The 21,292-nt window shown below is 31.2% G+C and overlaps 1 protein-coding gene across 1 annotated transcript; it reads right to left on the minus strand.

Annotated features, from left to right (window-relative positions):
- Positions 1 to 1,555: 1,555 nt before the first annotated feature.
- On the minus strand, positions 1,556 to 20,630 carry LOC111711108 (uncharacterized). The gene is made up of 22 exons (XM_023485358.1): positions 20,353 to 20,630; positions 19,269 to 19,310; positions 18,331 to 18,352; positions 17,299 to 17,334; positions 16,974 to 17,026; positions 15,767 to 15,853; positions 15,086 to 15,183; positions 13,997 to 14,066; positions 13,531 to 13,616; positions 11,983 to 12,139; positions 11,177 to 11,236; positions 10,400 to 10,462; positions 8,684 to 9,069; positions 7,460 to 7,538; positions 6,788 to 6,961; positions 5,100 to 5,138; positions 4,210 to 4,258; positions 3,917 to 4,013; positions 2,725 to 2,782; positions 2,082 to 2,481; positions 1,917 to 2,018; positions 1,556 to 1,866 (listed from the first exon to the last, which is right to left on the minus strand). The coding sequence occupies exons 1-22, from the start codon at positions 20,491 to 20,493 to the stop codon at positions 1,703 to 1,705; spliced, it is 2,463 nt and encodes an 820-aa protein (XP_023341126.1). The 5' UTR covers positions 20,494 to 20,630; the 3' UTR covers positions 1,556 to 1,702.
- Between the last annotated feature and the right edge of the window lie 662 nt (positions 20,631 to 21,292).

Below are 21,292 nucleotides of genomic sequence, written 5' to 3' on the forward strand. Positions count from 1 at the left end.
TTTCTTGCTTATAATAGATTACCGAGTAACTCGTATGCACATCCGTTTTTTAAACATTTAAGGGTAGCTTGTCAGAAACTCAACAAAAAGCAAACATTTTTATATAGTCATTTGAACACGAAATACAAACAGGGTGTCCCACGAAACATGACAGTTGGTAAATAGTTCAGAATGTCTTCTTCCATAATTTGTTAAGTTGTTTAATACCAAAGATAACAATAAAATCTTATATAGGCGGTATATTATAGCAATATTAACTTAAAAGTAAAATATATTTGAGCAAAAGATTTTTTAAACGAATTAAACTGCAAACAGCCTTTAATAAAGTGTATGGAAGACGACATTAAAAACTATATACCAAATGTCATGTTTCTTGGGACAACCTGTACCTATTTATCCTTATAAGTTGATAAGCCACTGGTAAAGGTATTTACTTCGTAACAGCATTAAAAAAGAACTCGTATGCACCACGTACATACCAGTTTCTCGGTACGTTCAGTTTCAGATAGAAAACTAAGAATATCTTCCTCCTCGATAGGTTAACAGAAGCATACAATTCTCAATCAAACATGCAATTTTATAAATGAAGGATCACTTTAAAGGGAGTGACCGGCTATGTAAGGTAGTTAAACTGAGTATGCAGTGCTGTGGAAAGCTTCTTTCGGATTCATTTGAGACATATAACCCTTTTTAAAGATCTGTAAATCCAGAGTTTGAGCGACAAAAAAAAATAAAGTAAAAATTATACAGTAATCTAATTAGATATGTTCCTAACATATTACTCAAAAGAAATTTGTCAATTAATCAATGCTAAAATTGATCATTTCGTTTTCATTATAATATTGAATTTCTTATCTTCTTTGAATTTATTCGCCGATTTCTTCAAATTCTTCAAATGTCGTTTTTTCAATAATAATTCTAGAAAATCTGCGAAAATCTTTGTGAATAATGAGAAACCAGAATAATGAGAAAATAGAAATTAATTAGTTTACTGTAGATTTTTTTTTACATTTTATGAGATCTTTAAAAAGTTTTATATGTCTCAAATGAATCCGAAAGAAGTTTTCCACAACACTGCATACTCAGTTCAACAACCTTACATACCCGATCACTCCCTTTAAAAAAACGTATTCAGTCCATTTTCCCCTACTTTCCCTGTTAGAACTTCAGCATCAATGGACTGCACACTAGGCAGAAGGAAAAGGTCCAATGTAAGCGACATTACTGCGACAACTTTGTGACCTCGTATCGTTTCTACATTTGATTTTAGTTCGTCTCCATAGCTCTTTAATAAAAAAGATATGATTTAAAAATGCAAGATTTCATTCTTATACTTGCAATACTTGCAATTTACTTAAGTTAAACGTAAATTGAGGGGTAACTGTTTAGTGCATGCATTGTATAATATGGTAATGTTTATTGTTTACTGTGCAAACCGTGCATATGTAGATTGCTCATTTGTTAACTCCATGAATACAAAATAAGTCTGGTATAAAATGGGAATTATCTGAGGTGGGGGGGGGCTTGCTTAGGAAATTTAATTACAATTTTTAAGTTCAGATATAGAGCATTTATTCACTGCAATAAAACAACTATGACAAATAAAGTAAAATTTTGGCAACTTATTAAAGTACAGGTCAGAATAATCAAAAAATAAATAATCAAATATAAATAAAATAAACAAATGAATTAATTAAGTACACTATAAATGATATATTGAGTACAAGTTCTCTATGTTGTCCTGCTCTGTGTACTGTATGGAGTCTTGATACTGAAGAATGTCCTCGTCCTCTAATGTAGTATTGTTGAGGACACCCTGATCGTCCTCTAAAACCTCATGTTCGTCCTCTAATACTGTAAGTTCCCCTAGGATTAAAAAGTGAATTGTAAAAATCTATCTATCGTACTCATCGTACCTGTGTCTTCCATTACAAAGTTAGACTCGACAATTTCCTGCGAAGCCATTTCGTTCAAGTTTTCGTCATTAGATATATCTGCTCTAGCTTGCATTTCAGGACCTGAAGAATAATATTAAGATTAAAGGTGAAAAATGAAATGCATAGTAAGTAAAGGAAAAATACCTTGTGATTCATCCACATCTGAGATATCTGCCAGACTTTCTTTGTCTCTGATGTCAGCCATTTTGAATATTTCAACTTTTCCCGCCATTTTGAATATTTCAACTTTTCCCGCCATTTTTTCTCCTCCTAGTTCTATCAGTTCAGAGCCTGGAGGTTGTAACCTTGACAAATCAGACATTGAATTTAATCCACCAGAAGATGTTTCACATAGTCCGTTTCCACTAAATAATCCGCTGGATAATTCATTTATTCCACTAGAAATGACTTCTGTGGTTACTCCAATACAGGATGATAGTCCCTGACTTTCAATAAGAGATCGTCTTTGTTCCGGGATTTGTTGATTAGCTGATTGACTAAGAGTGATTAGTTGATTTATACCAAAAGATGCCGCGACTTCATTCTAAACAGGAATAGATTTCAAAATCTTCCCTCAAACGGGTTGTTAATCGTGTTGGTTCGCTTTAGAGGGTTTTAGGACATACACAAGGTTTTTAATAAATTGTTTCTATGCATTTCCTCTTCTTATAATATGTCGTCAGTATTGAATCCTGACAGAAAATATATGCAATAAAACAAAAACCCTTATCTCTAAATTCTTAAGTCTTTATATTTTTTTATTTTTTTATCTGTACACAAAACTTACCTGCTTTAGAGGAGTATTGAGTCTTCGGTTCCGTTTAGAAGGATACGTTCTAAACTTTCTAAAATATACAAAAATAAACTTGAATAAAGCTCTTCTAATTAAATCATATGGACAAAATATTTCAGCCCAATCACTAGACAAAATTGTTCAAACAACATGGTATCCAAAAAGACTGTAAAGACGACTTAAAACTCTTCAAATATATCAATTTTAAACTTAATCATCCGCCTTGAATGTGGTCTTTCACTGGCAAAGGAAAAAACAAGTTTTATTTGCAGGGAATCGTGAATATAAGGAAACGGTATAAATTCCGAACAGTCGTCTCTGAAGTCTTGCCCTATATGGGCAACCCTGCATGGGATTGAGCAAAATCCGTTAAAACGTTTTGTTTATTGAACTTAAGTACATATTATGCGTGAAATCAATTATTTACTTAGTTAAAACAAAAATCCCCATTTACAATATCGAAATCACCAGACTGTCACCCCACTTAGTTCTACGCGAGGAAATAGTCAACATTTTGGAGATGTGATCTTTTGGATGAGGATCAAATATATTTATAATTTTTCATGTTAATAGACCAACTTTTGCAACAAAAACAGTGCTCACAAATGTCAATTTTGAAGTTTCATTAAAGTCTGTTTGTTTGTGTATGTGTACTTTGTATTTTGTCTTAAAGTCTGACTGTTTGTGTATGTACTGTCGTTAATGTACTTTGTATTTTGTCTTAAAGTCTGACTGTTTGTGTATGTACTGTCGTTAATGTACTTTGTATTTTGTCTTAAAGTCTGACTGTTTGTGTNAGTTCTCCTAGTTTTTCTAGTGATCTTTTGGATGAGGATCAAATATATTTATAATTTTTCATGTTAATAGACCAACTTTTGCAACAAAAACAGTGCTCACAAATGTCAATTTTGAAGTTTCAAGTCTGTTTGTTTGTGTATGTACTGTCGTTAATGTACTTTGTATTTTGTCTTAAAGTCTGACTGTTTGTGTATGTACTGTTGTTTATGTACTTTGTATTTTGTCACTTTTGATTGAGGATTACCTGCATATAATTTTATACTAATCAGCCAAGCCACTAACAGTGCCCGCAAATGCCAATTTTGAATTCTCATTAACAAAAAATGCAACAGGGTACTGTTTGTTTGTGTATGTACGGTTGTTAATGTACTGCGTAATGCATATATACCTGACAGGACTGATGACAACGATATTATTTTTAGCGCCAGGAATTCCAGGAATTCCAGGCATTCCGGGTACACTGTTCACATCTATACCTTCCATAGCTGACAACACAGGCAGAGGTTAATAAAAAATTTCCAAAATGGACCCCACCCCCCCTTAATAAATTTCTTTTTCTCCTCCCAACGCAAAATTAAAAAATTCAAGAAAATTAAGTTAAACTGCAAAACTGCGAATAATTTCAGATCTTAAAATATTGAAAATTGTGAAAAGGGAATTTTGAATTAACAACTGCCAAACCTATTTCATAAACATTTCCATTCTCATGCGGAAACTGTTTGAGAACAACCTGAAACCAAGGAATGAAATAGAATTTAAAGGAACTGTAAGGGTAATTTCAAGTGACCCTCCATGCAAAGATGGCAATGCCCGATTTAATCTGATCAAAATGTTTAAGAAACCGTTGGTTTTTTATATGAAAGTGATTCATTCTGATAATTTCTCAATTGCTTCCTAGAAGCAAAAAAATAAGCAAATCACTTTCACAGAAAAACCGCAAGTAAAAAAAAAACCAGTTAGATAAAAGAAACAAAAACATTAACATCTAATTAATACTTAATCAGACAAGCTTTCCAGGGTACTATTGGAAATAGAGCATTGCAATCTTTGTGTAAAAAGTCAGTTAAAAACTACGTTTTAACCAGTGCTTAGGATCCGGATCCAACGGATCCGCAAGATTTTGGCTTCCTGGATCCGGATCCGCAATAATATGCGGATCCACGGATTTTTACTCCTAAAACCAAAATCTGAACTTTTGAAAAAAAGAGAGATTATAAAAATTTCCTCATTTCTGTATAATTCATCGAGTTTTAGGATAAGAATATGCGAAAAAAATTAAACTGTTAAAAAAATTCAGTAAATCTTAAAGAAAGGACCTGGATCCGGATCCATTTTTTCCAGTGCGGATCCAGGATCCGGATCCGCATTAAAATTAAATGGATCCTAAACACTGGCTTTAACAGTTCCTTTAAAGGGATTTTTAATCTAATTGGAAGTTTTCCTGATTTATGCTGTAGAATACGAGTCGATTTCAACAAATAATCGGAAATTAGAAAAATTAGTATAATTTTAGAAATTAACCATATACGAAATGAGCAAACAATCTAAAAAGTAAAAGTGTTAAATGCTACCTTATTACTGGTGGCTGGTAACTGGAACAGAGTATCTATCTAAAACAAAAATAATACAAAATGAATGTACTCAGAAAGTATAAATTCCGTCTCCTCTAAAGTCTCATCATTGTAGAGTCACTCTGTTTATGAAAATCAATTCTCCCGAATTCTTTGAAAATATTATTTTCTTTTTTAAAATATGTGAAAAAATGTATTTTCAATTTTCCGCTATAAACTTAAGGAAAATAAATAAAATTTTGTTCAAGTTAAAAAAAGGATAAATCTTTCAAGTTTAAGTCCAATTTTTTACAAAGGCCAAAACTTTTTTTGAAAATATTCATTCATTAAAGCAGTGCTGAAGATCCGGATCCTTTGGATCCGATACACTTTGGACCCCGGGATCTACATCCGTTAGATCCGCAACACTTAGGACCCCGGGATCTAGATCTGTTAGAACCGCTACACTTTGGGACTCCTGGATCCGGATCCAAGAGGCAAAATATCAACCAAAACCTATTTGCTCTCCCAAATCTGAACACAATTATCAAATACTGAAAAATGAGAGCTTGTTAAATTTTTTTATCTCTTAATAGTTAATTCAGTTCATCTGAATTGGTACCAAAATTAAGAATTAATATAGTTAAAAAATAATATCTTTAAATGTGCGGATGCGCATCGAAATAAAATGGATCTTTAGCACTGCTTTAAACCGGTTGGTTCGAAATAAATTTTAAAATGTGTTCCAACTCCGCCTTTAAATGACAGCTATTCCTATTCCAACTCAAATCCAAGTTTATATGAAGCCTCGTTAGTTTACCATAACGTCCTTCCACAAACCTTAAACTTATAGAACACCATTTTAAAGGGAAAGATGGCAACATTTTCTTTTACTGTTTCTGCAGTAAGATGCAAGTCACTAATAGAGAAACCAAAATTGAAAAAAAAAGATTTCTAAAAAGATGAAGCAAATCTAAAATGCATTTTTGATCAGACATGGCTTTCATGGTCAAATCAAATCAAATAATTTTTTCCAATGTTTTGGAAGCAGAAAGGCGCTAGTCACTTTGTAGAAAACCCGAAATTAAAAATGTTCAATTTTAAAAGAGATAAAAATGGTTTTCGCATGATCAGACAAAGGTTTTAATGTTACCAGCATTGTGAATCGGATTTACCACATATTTCGAGAATAACTTTAAAATACATCTATAGTACAATGAGAGAACAGAAATATTCTCATTGGAGAAAACAATTAACGGATATCCAAGGAGAGAGAAAAAGAGTGGATTAAGGACTAAAATGAAAAGTTTCCACAGTGGTTATTCGGATTAAGAAGTCAGGATTAAAGTTTATCCATTCTAAAGTTTTCAGCTCTGTATAGTCAGTATAAAGTTTGAAAACTCCGTATTACCGGTAAACATATCTGTATAGTCAGTTTAAAGTTTGAAAACTCTATTTTACCGGTAAACATATCTGTATAGTCATTATAGTTTGAAAACTCCGTATTACCGGTAAACATATCTGTACAGTCAGTATAAAGTTTGAAAACTCCCTATTACCGGTAAACATATCTGTATAGTCAGTATAATGTTTAAAATATCTATATTACCGGTAAACATATCTGTACAGTCAGTATAAAGTTTGAAAACTCCATATTACCGATAAACAAATCTGTATAGTCAGTATAAAGTTTGAAAACTCCGTAATACCGGTAAACATATCTGTGCATTCCGATTTTTTGGTTGAGGTTTAGAACTGAAGAAATGAGATGATTCTAGGGGAGCTGTCACAACTGATGGAGCTGCTAGAACTGATGGAGCTGTAAAAGCTTCTGAAGAGGTAAGAGCTGTGGAAAGACTATGAACGGATGAAGCAGTTGAATTCTAAAAAACAGTTGAATCATTTAAACTATGTATTCACTATCAGAGTGTAAAGCAAAACAAATAAAAATGTGATGAAAACAACTCTATAATATAATAAAATCTACTAGATAATCTAATAAAATCTACTAGATAATCTAATAAAAACTACTCGATAATCTAATAAAAACTTCTCGATAATATAATAAAACTACTCGATAATATAATAAAAATTACTCGATAATATAATAAAAATTACTCGACAATATAATAAAACTACTCGATAATATAATAAAAACTACTCGATAATATAATAAAAACTACTCGATAATATAATAAAAACTACTCGATAATATAATAAAACTACTCGTTAATATAATAAAATCTACTTGATAATCTAATTAAAACTAACTAGTTGATACAACACATTCGAATAACTTTATTGTGAAATTATCTTTTACTATATCTGTAACATTGTAAGTACTCTTTCTTTAATGTTTTCCATTAAATCCAATGGCTCACCTCATACCAAGTTTTCGTTTCAGATTGTTTTTGTATTTCTTCAAAGCTGGACTTTTCTTCACTGCTTAATCTATTCCACCTGAACGATACAAGATAACAAAGTAAATAAACATAAAACAACCCTTGTAAACATAAAAAAGTCATTAAAGGGACGGTTAGCGTAATTTCAAGTGACCCTTTGTGCAAAGTTAAAATTGCCCGATTCACAAACCTTGATACCTTTATCTTATCTACCATGTGAAAGATATAGTCGTTTTTCAAGTTTTAAACATTTTAATTCTGATAAATCCTATATATTTTCCAGCAGTAGAAATGCGCAAGTAACATTTTTAAAATAGAAATAATCAGCTTACAACATTGTAAATATTGATATATTATTCTTACTTGATCAGACTTGGCTTTTAATGATACCGTTATGAATTCGGATTTGCGATCTTTATATGGAGAATAACTTGAAATTATACTGTAATTTAAATGGAGAATTGTAATCATAAAATAAAATGGGCAAATGTAGATATTTAGAATTGAACATAACAGGGTGGATTAAATAGATTTTAGTACATGGCAACAGAGAAATGGACCAATTATAAGCGACGTCACAAGTGTCAAATATAACAAGGAAAACAAAATTTTCTCACATTAGTTTTCATTTTTTCCAAGATTAAATAAAAAAGTGTAAAAACAGAAAATAAAAAACATATTAAATTGCACTTATTATGAAATAAGCCCTTTATTCTAAAATTATCACTATTAGTAATAATTTTATCGGACACAAAAACTAAGTTGACACTTGTGACGTAATAATACAGCTCTACTGAGAACGTATAAATTCTACGTTGTCTTCTATTGTACTAGAAACTATTTTGGGTTGATCAAAAAGATTGTCGGGTTAGTAAAAGCTATGTCTTAAAATCATTTTTTAAAAAACCTTTTACTTAACGTAAAAGTACCTAGGATTCAATCCTGTAAAAAGGACAAAATCAAATAAAATCAAGCTTGGATGTAAAAGACCCTAATATCACCTTTTAATAATCTTTCTGTATTTAATCTCAAACTCACATATACATTTTTCAAAACAATTAAATATAATATTTAGGTTAAAAAGCAAAGAAGTTGTAAGATCCACATAATTACTAACAACAAAAAACCGCGTTTGTCAGATTATAATGAACAATACTTGTCTCTTGAAAAATAAATAAAAAACTTGAGAAGAAAGTAACTGACCTAGCCGCTAATTCCTCAATCTGCTGAATAAGGTTAAGATCAGGTTGTTCAGCCTGCAGCAGAGGTTTACACAAGTTAACATAGGTCAGAAACGGACTGCTGATCTGCTTTGATCTTCTCCAAGCAGAGTCCTGCAGTTGCTTCTTGGGGAGGGAATTTCCTTGATGGGTGATGGGTATCTTGTTTGTTAGTGCTAAATGTTTTCCTTCAACATGACTTAACTGTCCTTCTGGAGCTCTTTGAGAATCCTTGACGACTATCTCAGATATTTCTGATATTCTTGGGTCTGGCGTTGAAGTGTATAATTTCAAAGGCTCGTCTGGCTGGACTTGAGATTTCAGTGCACCGCTTTCTGAACTCTTAGGGTACTTCTTTTTCAGGTACTCCTAAATTCATGAAAATAAAGCGACCTTATTAAAGGGACTGTTATAATAATTTCAAGTAACCCTCCACTGAAAGACAGTACCGTCTAAACCGTAATCTGATCAATAATGTGCAAGATAACGTCCTAGTTCTTTATAACTCTGATAATAAAGAAAAGTCACTTTAGTAGAAATACTACAAACGAAAAAAAACAATTTTCAAAAACAAAAAAAACAAGGATGTATAATTCTTAGGTGATCAGACAAAACATTAAAGGGAACCACAAGTGTCACTTGAAATTACGTTTACAGTCCCTTAAGTCTCACTGCGAACCAAGATGTGCACACTAAACTCGACCAGTATTGCTTCAAGTAATCCTTTTAAACTTAAGCCAGAAACAAACGCTTTTTTAAAATGTATATAATCCTGCGGTATTTTGCCAATTACACCATTGCAGTATTGGAATGCATATGCCTAGGAGGCTGTCTAAAAATTTGAATGATAACTTTCATGGTTGTGTATATCTCATTGTATATCTCATTGTATATCTCATTGTATATCTTATTGTATATCTCATTGCATATCTCATTGTATATCTCATTGCATATCTCATTTTATATCTCATTGGTCTCTAACAGGGTGTTTTGTATTGTTTTTAAATGATTAAATGACAATAGGCTTGGGTATGCAAAATCGCATAATATTTTTCATCATATAAATATCTAAAAAAACAAAAACATTTGTGAATATTCGCGAACGAACAATATCAGACTTATTCAATCTAATTATTAACAATTTTGTTTACTGTTTAATACCTTAGAAATAAAGAGAAAAGAAATTGAGTCTTTGCCACAAATCCCAATTTTCATAATACCTAAATCTATAAAACTAGATGGCGTAAACCTTTGATATTTCAAACTTTGATTAGTTGATCAATCAGAATTCATAGCTTGAAATATCTAAGGTCTGCAACATTGGGTTGTAAAGATAAAGGGAATAAAAAAATCAGAGTTAATGGCAATGACTCAAAGACCAAAACCTTTATAACACCTTGTCTCAAAATTCAGTTAGTTCTAGATATAACGTGCTTTTCGAAAAAGTATTGATAAAAAGGTAATTTTTGATTGTGTTTTCATTTTAATTAAAAAATGAACTCCATAAATATCCTAAATGTAAGAGAAAATCCAGGAACGAAATAAATGTCATAGCACCGTGCAATAATATACAGATAACTTAACATAACAGCACGATGATTAATGTATAGTACTACTATAGAGAAATTGCGCATAACCTACACATGAATGATAAAGTGCACAATAAAATTTTATTTGGAGGTTTTATTCTGATGCTTACTTGAAACTGAGATTGAGTCATTCTAACAACAGTTGTTTTAAACTGCTTGGGACATTCACCTCCCTTATACAATTTAATCTTTAGAAAATCTGGAATAAAAATTGAAAAATTTGAAAAATATGAAAAATTTGTCTCAGACGATTTTATTAATTTTTTAAAATAAAAAAAATCTTTTTCAGATCCTTTACAAAAATCCCACCCCTTTAATAATGTTACTTTCTTCTCAAAATTATCATCAGTAGTTCTATCAAAAAAAGTTTAAAGGATCTAAGCTGACTTTCACTGGGTTAACTTAGGTTCCCAGAAAAGCTGGGTTTCCAAGCTAGAAACAAGTGTGAAATTTAAGTTAACAAAGGTTGCTAGGCCATGATTTTTATTTGAAAAAAAAGCCGAACTCCGAGTTATTCTCTTTTGTATGATTTTTTTGACAATCAGGACAAATTACAGTTATAAAAAATAAAAAAAAGGATTTCCAAAGAAAAAATGTCTGGTATTAAAACTATAAAATTTGTTTTGCACTTATTTTTCACAACAAAATATATAAAAGCTAGCTTGGAAACCAGCTTTTCCTGGAAAAAAAGATTTTTCTCCATTTGAGTTAACTTAAAAGCTTAAAATTGTTGAACCAAACTAAGGAACTTCCTGTGGTTCTAACTCGTTGCACAATACAAATTTGAGGCTAATCAGACAAGGTGGTCATGAGTAATTATCAGATGCCGTAGGTTAAATTGTTATTATCATTATTATTATTATTACTATTATAAATTGAATAATTTCCTGCGTCAGTTTTCTGTTATCTAGAATCTTCGTAACAGATTTAGATCTTCCATCGGATATCTAAATAAAATAGTTGATAATTTATTAAATCTTAAAAATATTGAAATTATCTTTTCTTTTTTTTAATGTGGTTATTGAAGAAACAGGGACCAAATTTAATGAATTGCGAGAAGTCGTTGAACTACGTAAAGCAGGGGTTCAACCATGTATATATTTTTTGAATCGGTGGTTCAGAATTTGATCCTGACAGCACTAGAGAAGTAGCGAAACCTATCTCCAATCAATTAAATTCAGTTCAACATAATTTTTTGTGACCTCCCATTTTAAATAATATATGTATGTAGTACCCTTTATCTAATTAACAAAAAATATCGTCGTTTGTACTTCTATTTTTTCCCCATTGTATTTCAATTAGTATTATGCATTTACAGATGAAATATTTTAAGATACAGGGTAACCCAGAAAGGATGAGACTTAAGAAACAACTGTACCGAATGTTTACTATCTATTTCCTTTTATGCATATGTAAACGTGCTTTTTCTTTGCAAAATTATTAAATAACCCCTTTTAAGACTTAATTCAAGACAGAAGACTTAATTTATGAGGTTTAAGTCGGCTTTACAGTCTCATCCTTTGTGGAGTAATCCTGAATAGTGTTTATCCATCCTTTTCTCAAACAAAAGTCAGCAAGGCTCCCAAAAAAAACAATTGTTCAAAACTTTGCAATGTAAATTAAGTTTTGAAAATTGAGAATCACTTGCAATTACATCAACACTCGACAGTTAATTTAAAATAAAGATAATTACCTTGAAAACAGGAGGTTGTACAAGGGGTTGTACAAGGGGTTGTACAAATGAGTGTACTGCAGATTGTAGGATAGGTTGAACTGGTTCTTTTCTTGTGTAAACTTCTTTTCTGGTGTACACCTCCTTCTTATTGTACTGTTCACTTAGTTTACCAGTCCTTAATAAACACTTTACTGTACATCATGTACATTACATTGTACATAATTTAGACTGTAGACTGTAGAGCAATACCGTTTTAGAAGATTATCCACAAAGATAGATTTCAGACATATTTTTTCTTGCATTCATGCTTTTCTACAGCAGAATTGATTAACCATTTTGCTATCATTTTTGATTCATTTCAAAATCAAGTCAAATCAAATCCAAACAAAACAAATCAAATCAAATCAAGTCAAATCCAATCAAATCCAATCAAATCAAATCAAATCAAATGTGACTCTAAGGGACCAAAAGTGAAATCCCCCCAGTTAGAGTTGTTAATCGCCTTAGTTTGTTTACAAAAAACATTTTATAAAACTTACAACATTTCAATTCTGTTATGATAAGTATAAACGAACCAAAAACGATCGTTTTAACACACTCGTTTTTGGTTCGTTTTTTGCATTTATTTTCTCTCAGACCGGTAAGAAACGCAAATGTTTCAAGTTAACAATTTTGAAAATTGTAAAACTTCTCTGATTTTTGTAGATCGCCCCCAGGAAACTGCTATAATTCTAGTTTGGTCCTTTAAACTTAAAACCTTTCGAATTGTGCAAAAAACTCTGAGGGACCAAAAGTGAAATACCCCCCACTTAGGGTTGTTAATCGTCTTAGTTTGTTTACAAAAAAACTTTCAAACTTTGCAATATTTTTATTCTATGATATGTATAAACGAACGTTTTAAGACGCTCGTTTTTAGTTCGTTTTTTGCATTTATTTCCTGTCAGACCGGAAAGAAACGCAAATGTTTAAAATTAAAAATTTTGAAAATTGTAAAACTTCTTTGATTATTACGGATCCTTTTAAAATAATCAAAAACTAATCAAAAACGTACCAACATATTGCCTTTCCCCAGGAAACTGCTATAATTCTAGTTTGGTCCTTTATCAACTTAAAACCTTTCCGATTGTCAGAAATAAACGGTTTAGGTCGTCATTAAAGCCTCAACCTATGTGGGTAACCCTGTAAATAATCTATAAAACAATACGGTGACATTATTAAAAAAGGAAAAATTGTGCAAAGTACAAATTAAGAGAGAAGATTTTTTTTATAATTTCCAGAAAGGATAAAAATATATGAAAATGCAAATAAAGAATTAAAAAGAAATGAAAGAAAATGAGAAAAATACTTTTTTCTATTGATTTGGCAAATCCTGTGGTTAAATAGTTAAATGTAACATGTATGAAGTTTAGAAACATTTGAATTTTTTAGAGATTAAATAAGTTTCTAAGTTTTTGGAAAAATAAATTAGATTCCTAAATTAAAAGTTAGCATTACAATTGAAAATTAAAAGGATTTTATATAATAATATCAAATTGAAAATCTAAATATCTTTAAATACTAAACTACCTGTGGGACTTTATGTGGTTCTTTAACGAGGATTTTTGTGTAAATTCTTTGATACATCCAGTCTCGGTACATTTGTATGGTTTGCTCTAAATCATCAAAACTTTAGCAATAATTCTGCAACTATGCTAATATTTGCAAAACGGAGACTTTCAAGTATATAGTTGTTTGGTTGAGTTAACCATCAAATACAAGTTTATGCTTCGGTCACTTATCATACATTTGTCATGTCACCCGTCTTTTTCTTTCATCCTTTCGTTTATTTATTCACAGGGGTGAATACCCAAGAGGGAAGGGAAGGAAAGAGGGAAGGGAAGGGAAAATGAAGGAAAAGGGGAAGGAAAAGGGAAAAGAAAACGGGAAGTAAAAGGAGGAAAANTCTGATGTGCTATATGCTATGCATCTCCCATGTGACATGTCATTTATCTGATGTGCTATATGCTATGCATCTCCCTTGTATGGTATGTACCTTAGTATGAATTCTCATGTGTTGGTCTAAAATCACTTTTTGGCGGAAAAATTTTGCACACACACTGCATCTAAGGCAAGAAGACATATTTTTTATATATTAACTATCTTTAATCAAGGCACCCACTGCTGTAAATGAACCATCAGGATTCAAGTGAAAACACCTAATTTTTTTCGGAATATATTACTATGCAGGCTTCTGAGTTATAATCTAAATTTTTAGTGAATCCATTTAAAAAAAATTGTTGAAATCAAGTGCATTTTTAAGTCTAAACTCAATCGTAACTGTAGGTTCAAAGATTAATTAAGATTATTCTGTGTTTTTTGCGATATTTTTAGAACCGTTGATGGCAGAGTCCCCAAATTTTGTGAATTTTCCTTAACAGTCAAAAGAAATGTTTTACAAAAAAATCAAAGCCTTAAGTGAACTGTATAATTGCGAAATTTGTGCCTAAAAAAGACTTTTTGAAGTAAAATCAGTAAAAATTACATCAAAAAACTTTTTCGGGCCGCATTTTGACAGTCAGGCAGTTGACTTAGGTGTTTGATTTTTTGCTACAATAAGTTTCATGACTGTTGAAGAAAAATAAAAAAATTTGGAGACCATGTCATATACTGTTAAAAAATATTGTCAAAAACCCAGAAGAAGCAGATTAAAGTTTTAAAATGAAATTTTTGTTTAATTTAAGACCTGTGAATGCACTTGATTTCTAAAATTTCTTAAAAATTAATTTGCTCAAAATTCCCTAGGTGACATTTTCTGAAAATTGAGAATATATATCAGTAGACTGCATATAAACATAATCCAAAGAAAAAGTTCAGGTGTTTTGACTTGAAACCTGATGGTCCATTTTCAGCAGTGTGGGCAAGGCATTATAGAATCTGAGAATTTCATATTTTTTTTTTATGTAAATTACCGTTTAAGCTATCTCCAGTTGCCCCCCTAAATTGAACACGCACAGTAAAGCTTTTGGCTTCTCCAAGGCCAGACAAATATTAATATATNATAATATGCAATATTACATAAAAAACCTGCCCATATTCCATTTCAAATACCGCATAAAGTTATTTTAAAATAAACAAATCTTACTTAAACGGTTTCTCTCCAGTATGCATTCTCATGTGAGCTCTGAGATGGACAACTTGCTTGAAATTGGATCCACAAACCTTGCAGTAGAACGGACGCTCCTGAAGCAACAATGGAAATTAAAACTTGGTGTCACAAGAACAAAAATAATTACAAAAATTTCGTTAAATAATCATCATTTTGCGTATTTCTGAATAAACCTATTTTGAAATATATAACATTTTTGTATTCCTAGAAAATAAGAATCATAATACAGTGGGACATATAAAAATGTGGAAAAGGGAGGCGACAACATTAGACTGGAGAATTATGATTTAAATAGTTCAATAAGCTTGAAACACAAGAGTTGTGCAGTGTACACATTAAATACTACATTAGACTGATGAATTATGATTTCAATAATTCAATAAACACAAGAGTTGTGCAGTGTACAGTGTACACATCATATTTATATACAATATATTTTCAAGTATTAACCGGAGGAAAATTATTTTTGATTCTCTGGCGAATATAGGAAAATATTGGACGTCAGAAGACGAGTTTTTGTCATTCTTTTAGAAACTTTTTACCTAAAAATTTATTTTTTCCCCCACAAAAATCATTTATTTACTTTTTTAACGTCTGCAGGGGAAATATTTCAGGAAAATATACACCCCTGTAATAATTTGATTTTCAAGCTGTTACCTTATCGTGAGTTCTCATGTGTTGCAGTAATTCACTTCTTCCCGTACATTTAGTTTCACAGACAGAACAATTGTACCATGTTTGGCCCTGTTCAAACAAATAACTTTTGATAAGATATTTATAATATTTTTTTCCCCTTACTCAATCTGAAATTTCATTTCAATCCAAATACTTTTATTGGTAAAAGAAGCAAAACCATACATAAGAAAAAAATAACAATAAAAACAAAAAGATTGTTTTCCTCCATTCCTATCAGTGCTAGGAAAAATTACCAAAATCGACAATGCCTATTTAATTAAAAAAATCTTTTTAAAAACGACGACATTTAAGAACTACAGTAAGTCGTGAGACCCATAAAACTGTGGAATAAGAAGACGACAACTTTAGACTAATGTTAAAGAGAGAACCAGAAAACTCTGGAATAGGAAGTCGACTTTTAAACTCAAGTTATGACTTTTAATAGCGCATTGAACATGAGAAACAGCAATTGTACAATGTAAACAGACGCATTTTACTTCATACGTAATTCAATAACTTTCAAACAGTGCTTAGGATCCATTTAATTTTTATGCGGATCCGGATCCGGATCCAGATCCTGGATCCGCACTGGAAAAAATGGATCCGGATCCAGATCCAGGTCATTTGTTAATATTTCAAATTTTTTGTTTTGTTTTTATCGCTTATTTTTATCCTAAAACTTGATGAATCATTCAGAAATGAGGAAGTTTTTATAATCTCTTTTTTCAAAAGTTCAGAGTTGGGTTTTAGGAGTAAAAAAGTTTTTTTTGCAGTTTTTGGTTGATATTTTACCCCTTGGGTCCGGATCCGTTACCCCATATTTTTGCGGATCAAGATCCAGGAAGCCAAAATCTTGCGGATCCAACGGATCCGGATCCTAAGCACTGCTTTCAAGTAATGCTATTTGCTTTAAACAACATCCAATGCACTTCAGCATTGCATTAATGTCATCTTCCTATTCTACAGTTTTCTGATTATCACTGTATGATCCTATAAACAGTTCCATAAAGATACAACACAGAAATTGTGTAGTGTACACACACAGAACAGTTGCACATGCAAAGTGATTTTTTAGTTACTATTAAAACTAATTACTTTATTACAATATCAAATAAAATTACTTTAACGTCGTCTTCGTGTTCCACAGTTTTTTGGATCTCCCTGTCTGTAGACAAGAATTTCTTTTTACCTGGGCATCGACCTCTGAAGCCTCGAAATTAGGAGGCCGTCCACGGAACTTTTCTGATTAATTAGGTTTAACTTTTTCTTAATCAAATCAACCAAAATCACCAAGTGTAACCGTCTAAATCAAAGAATGGGGGGGGGGGGGGGTGTCTTCAAAACCATAGGCCAAATTATCAAAATGTAAAAGGTGCTTTAATGAATTTTCTAAAATGTCAATTAATTAATTATCAGGAAACGGTCAATTATTTAGAAAAAATATAAGTTTTTCACTTTAGGTCCTTTAGTTCGACTGCTTTAAATCATTTTAAGAAAAGAAAAAAATTAAGTACCTGGAAATGAAGAAACTTTTCTAACACGCTCAGGATCTAAAAAAATAAATTATGAAAAGTGAAATTAGATTAGGAATCAACAAGTATTAAAAAAAAAACAGTGAAAACTAATTAAATGTCAGAAAATGCGGTTTATCCATTTAAAAAAAGTTTTTGATGCATTTAAAGGGACTGTAAGGCGTCAGGAATCTCATTGCAACGATGGCAATGTACGATTTACAAAGATACCCTTTAAAACTTAGACTGTTTATCAAAGTCAAAGATCTCCCTGTTTATTTCTCCAAAACATCGTTCGGATAAATAGTGTGAACTCAACTCAGCTGACGTTACTTGTACCTCGGGAAACAAACCTACTATTTTACGGCCGAAGCTTTTTTTAAAAATTCGAAACTAAATATTTATTTTTTGTGATTTTTAGAAAGTAAATATTAATATTTCTTTATTAATATTAACAATCAACAGCTTGCAAACAAAGTGTTAAACAATTACAAGCGTTTTTGTAGATTATATAGAAAAAGTTCTACATCTTTCAGGATGCTATATCTTTTGCACTGATGTCCGATTGAACTAACGCACTTTTGCATAAAGTCAGCTGACCAGTAACACTTGTGGCCGCAGCGACCGGCCCCCTAGTCTGTTCTAGTCCCGGCGCTCGGCCCCCTAGCCTGTCCTAGCCGCAGCGATCGTCCCAGAAATTGTCTTAACCTAACCTAACACTCAAATAAAACGTGAGTCCGAATGAACGTTAGTGCGAATATGCGTTAGTCCGATCAATCATTAGTGCAAACGATACGACACCTCTTTCAGCAGTCAAAAGTTGGAAGGGTACCGTTGAAAATCGAGAATGTCCCTCTATAAAATGGAAGGTTGCTTGAAATCACACTAATAGTCCCTTTAAATGCTTCCACTCATTCAATTCCAAAATCTCTATGGGATTTAAAGTCATAAATCAGGATGATATTTCCAAGAAATAGTTTTTTATTCAATTTATACTAGAATAAAGATTTAAATGTTTGTAAAAACAATATTTACCGCAGCCCTCTGATGTAACATCCTAAAAAGAGAAAAATTATTAGATTTGAGCTTAATTGTCCGTGCTAACTACAAATGCAACGGAAAATATGTTTTTTTTTCGTGAATTCAAAAGATATCGTCTAATTATCTGACAAAAAATATAGGCTTGGATGGATTGTCAAGTCGTCGGAATTAATGCCTAACCATGCGGTAAGAGTAAAAATTTGCCTATTGTAATACAAGCATACTTGAAGAAACTTCATAATTTTTAAAATGTAAGGAATAGTAGACATTTTTGTAGCCACCTAAAAGTTTTAAATCCATTAAAACCCATTTTGGGCAATCAGATCAAATCAGACTCTCAGGGTGTCCAATATGGACGTCTAAATCTAAGTTATATTTATTTGTGACTTTGTTTTTAGAAAGGTTGGCCCCTTATTATTATGCCGTATAGCGTTTACCAATATAAAGTGAACATTCGAATGTCATAAAGAAGATAAAAGACTTAAATATCGTCTTTGTTCCACGCGACATTAATTTGTAAACACAATTTAAGTAATATCCCGAATATACATTTAATACCGAAAAATAATAGCCTCGAAATTTCCAAAATGTGGTCTGCTATTTTTGCACGTTCAAAATTAACGGAGATATTAAGGAATTTGTCCAGATTATTTATCAAAAAAACGACATTGGCCGACAATTATATCAATATAATGAAGACGATTTTTTACAAGTCACGTTTTGATTCCTATAGACAAGCATTTATCAAATTACAAAGAGAAGCTGTTGATTGGCAATTTGTACTTGTTTATATGCTTATGTGAATCTGGTGTTTCAAAGCTTGGTAAAAAATCAAAATTGAAACAGAAAGTCGTCTTTACTGTATTGATATATACGACGACGACTGTAGGTTTATCTAAAAACTCCAATTAGTAGATTGTTCAAGAACTCGCCTGCTCTGATGAAAAGTCTGCATACCCTAGGGAGTCACTATCCTACAAAGAAAGTAATCAATCAAAACAATCAATTAATTGATCGTTCAAGTTTTATTATCTAAGAAATACTCTGATCAGCCCATCGAATCAGTATTTAATCAATCAATCAATCGAGCAATCGAACCAACATGTAATTATGTAATTAACCAATATAACTCTTTTTAATTAATCAAATAAATAATTGACCAATCTAACAATAAAAAAAATCCAAACAACATGTAATAATTATTTATTTAATCAAACAAATAATTGACCTATCTAACAAAAAATCAACAATCCAACCAAACATGCATATAACCAATCTAACATTTAATCAACCAATCTAACCAAACATGCCATTAACCAATCTAACATATAATCAACCAATGAACCAGAAATGTAATTAACCAATCTATTAATCAATAAACCAATCCAAACAACATCTAATTAACCAATTCGAACAATTAATTAATCAATTTAACAATCAATCAACAAATGAAACCAACACACGTAATTTTTTAACTTTAATAATTTGTTTTAATTAAATTTTACAATATTTTTAAATTTCAATATGATATCAGATGGAAACATTTTGAGTCTTCTTTATTTCTTGTTTTTCATTCTTTCTTCTTGATCGTCCCAACCAATTAACCAATCGAACAATTGATCACTCAATTAAACATGCAATCAACCAATCACACAAATACGTAGGAAAATGAACAATAAATCAACCAACCGAACATTTATTCAACCAACCAAACAATTAATTTATCAATCGAACAAATAATCAATATCAATCAATTAATTCATTAATGAATCAATTGCTCCAACAAAATATTTGCTTTGATAATCAATTCTTTACATTTTATCCTTGAATTTAATTTTTTTCAAAGGTGTTTTATCAGAAATATCTATTTACTCGCCCTGCTGGGAGAATAATTCCACCCCTCCACTCCCATCCCCTTTTTAATTTTTAATACGTATTACCAGGAAATGCATTTATTTTTAAAAATTCAAGGGAGAGGAGCAAGTTTTCAACAAAATATCTAACCCTGTGGTGTACCTGTACTAATATCTCCTGTGAGTAATGAACAATATCGGACTCTACAGTAAACAGGTCCAGATTCTCCAGGTTCTCCAGGTTGTTTAGAGGCACCTGGGTTGTTGCAACCGTTTCTTCACCAGTAACAATTAGTTCCTCCATTTTCTTTTAAAATTCAAAAATCATATTTTATTCTTTATTCCTCCATATTTATTAATGTTTTTAAGTTTTTAGCATCATCCAGAGGAAAAACTGGTCATTTTGCGTTGTGTATTGTATATCTGAAAATATTTTGCGTTGTGTATTGTATATCTGAAAATATTTTGCGTTGTGTATTGTATATCTGAAAATATTTCTTTAAAAAATTAAAAATTTATTTAAAGGCACAAATAGTACATTTCTTGTTAATTAGGGAACACTACTCAAATATCAGGTTTTTCAGATAAATCAAAATGTAAAAAAATACGTTTGTTGTTACTTGACCAATTATTACCTCGAGAAATAAACCTAACAAGGGTATCTATAAAAAATAAATGCTATGGCAGAAATTGTTTAGAATTGCAGGTCACTAATCACTCGACATGCTTCCAGGACGCTTTCCCATCTACTCTAGTAACAACAATTTTAAATGAAGCCTTTAAAGCCACGTGTTTTCCTACATAATTGAAAAACTCAAATTTTCACGGATGTTTCTGTTACCGTAGATTAATTTCTAATATTTAAAAAATCCAAACTTTTGAAGTTTAATTGATTGTAATTACGGAAAATCGTAAACCCATATTACATTTGATAACTAGTAAAGTCATTTCAAGACAATTTATGTGGTCATTGAGCGTGCCTAAGATTTTTTTATTTGATTGGATACAAACATTTTAAACAAACAGACAAACAAGCAAAATTTATATCTTATATATGACTTGTCGCAAATCGCCTATGGTTAGCATTAATGGTAGAACTTAAA

Source organism: Eurytemora carolleeae, unplaced genomic scaffold (genome assembly GCF_000591075.1).
Source record: "Eurytemora carolleeae unplaced genomic scaffold, Eaff_2.0 scaffold1098, whole genome shotgun sequence".
Classification (NCBI taxonomy): Eukaryota; Metazoa; Arthropoda; class Copepoda; order Calanoida; family Temoridae; genus Eurytemora; species Eurytemora carolleeae.

Bases quoted from the DNA above. Each gene is read 5' to 3' on its own strand.
- LOC111711108 (XM_023485358.1), bottom strand. From the start codon at position 20,493: ATGGAGGAACTAATTGTTACTGGTGAAGAAACGGTTGCAACAACCCAG. The intron at 18,353-19,268 runs GCGAGTTCTTGA...TTCTCTTTTTAG, and splicing joins CAGACTTTTCATCAGAGCAG to GATGTTACATCAGAGGGCTG. The intron at 7,539-8,683 runs GTCAGTTACTTT...TGTATCGTTCAG, and splicing joins ATTGAGGAATTAGCGGCTAG to GTGGAATAGATTAAGCAGTG.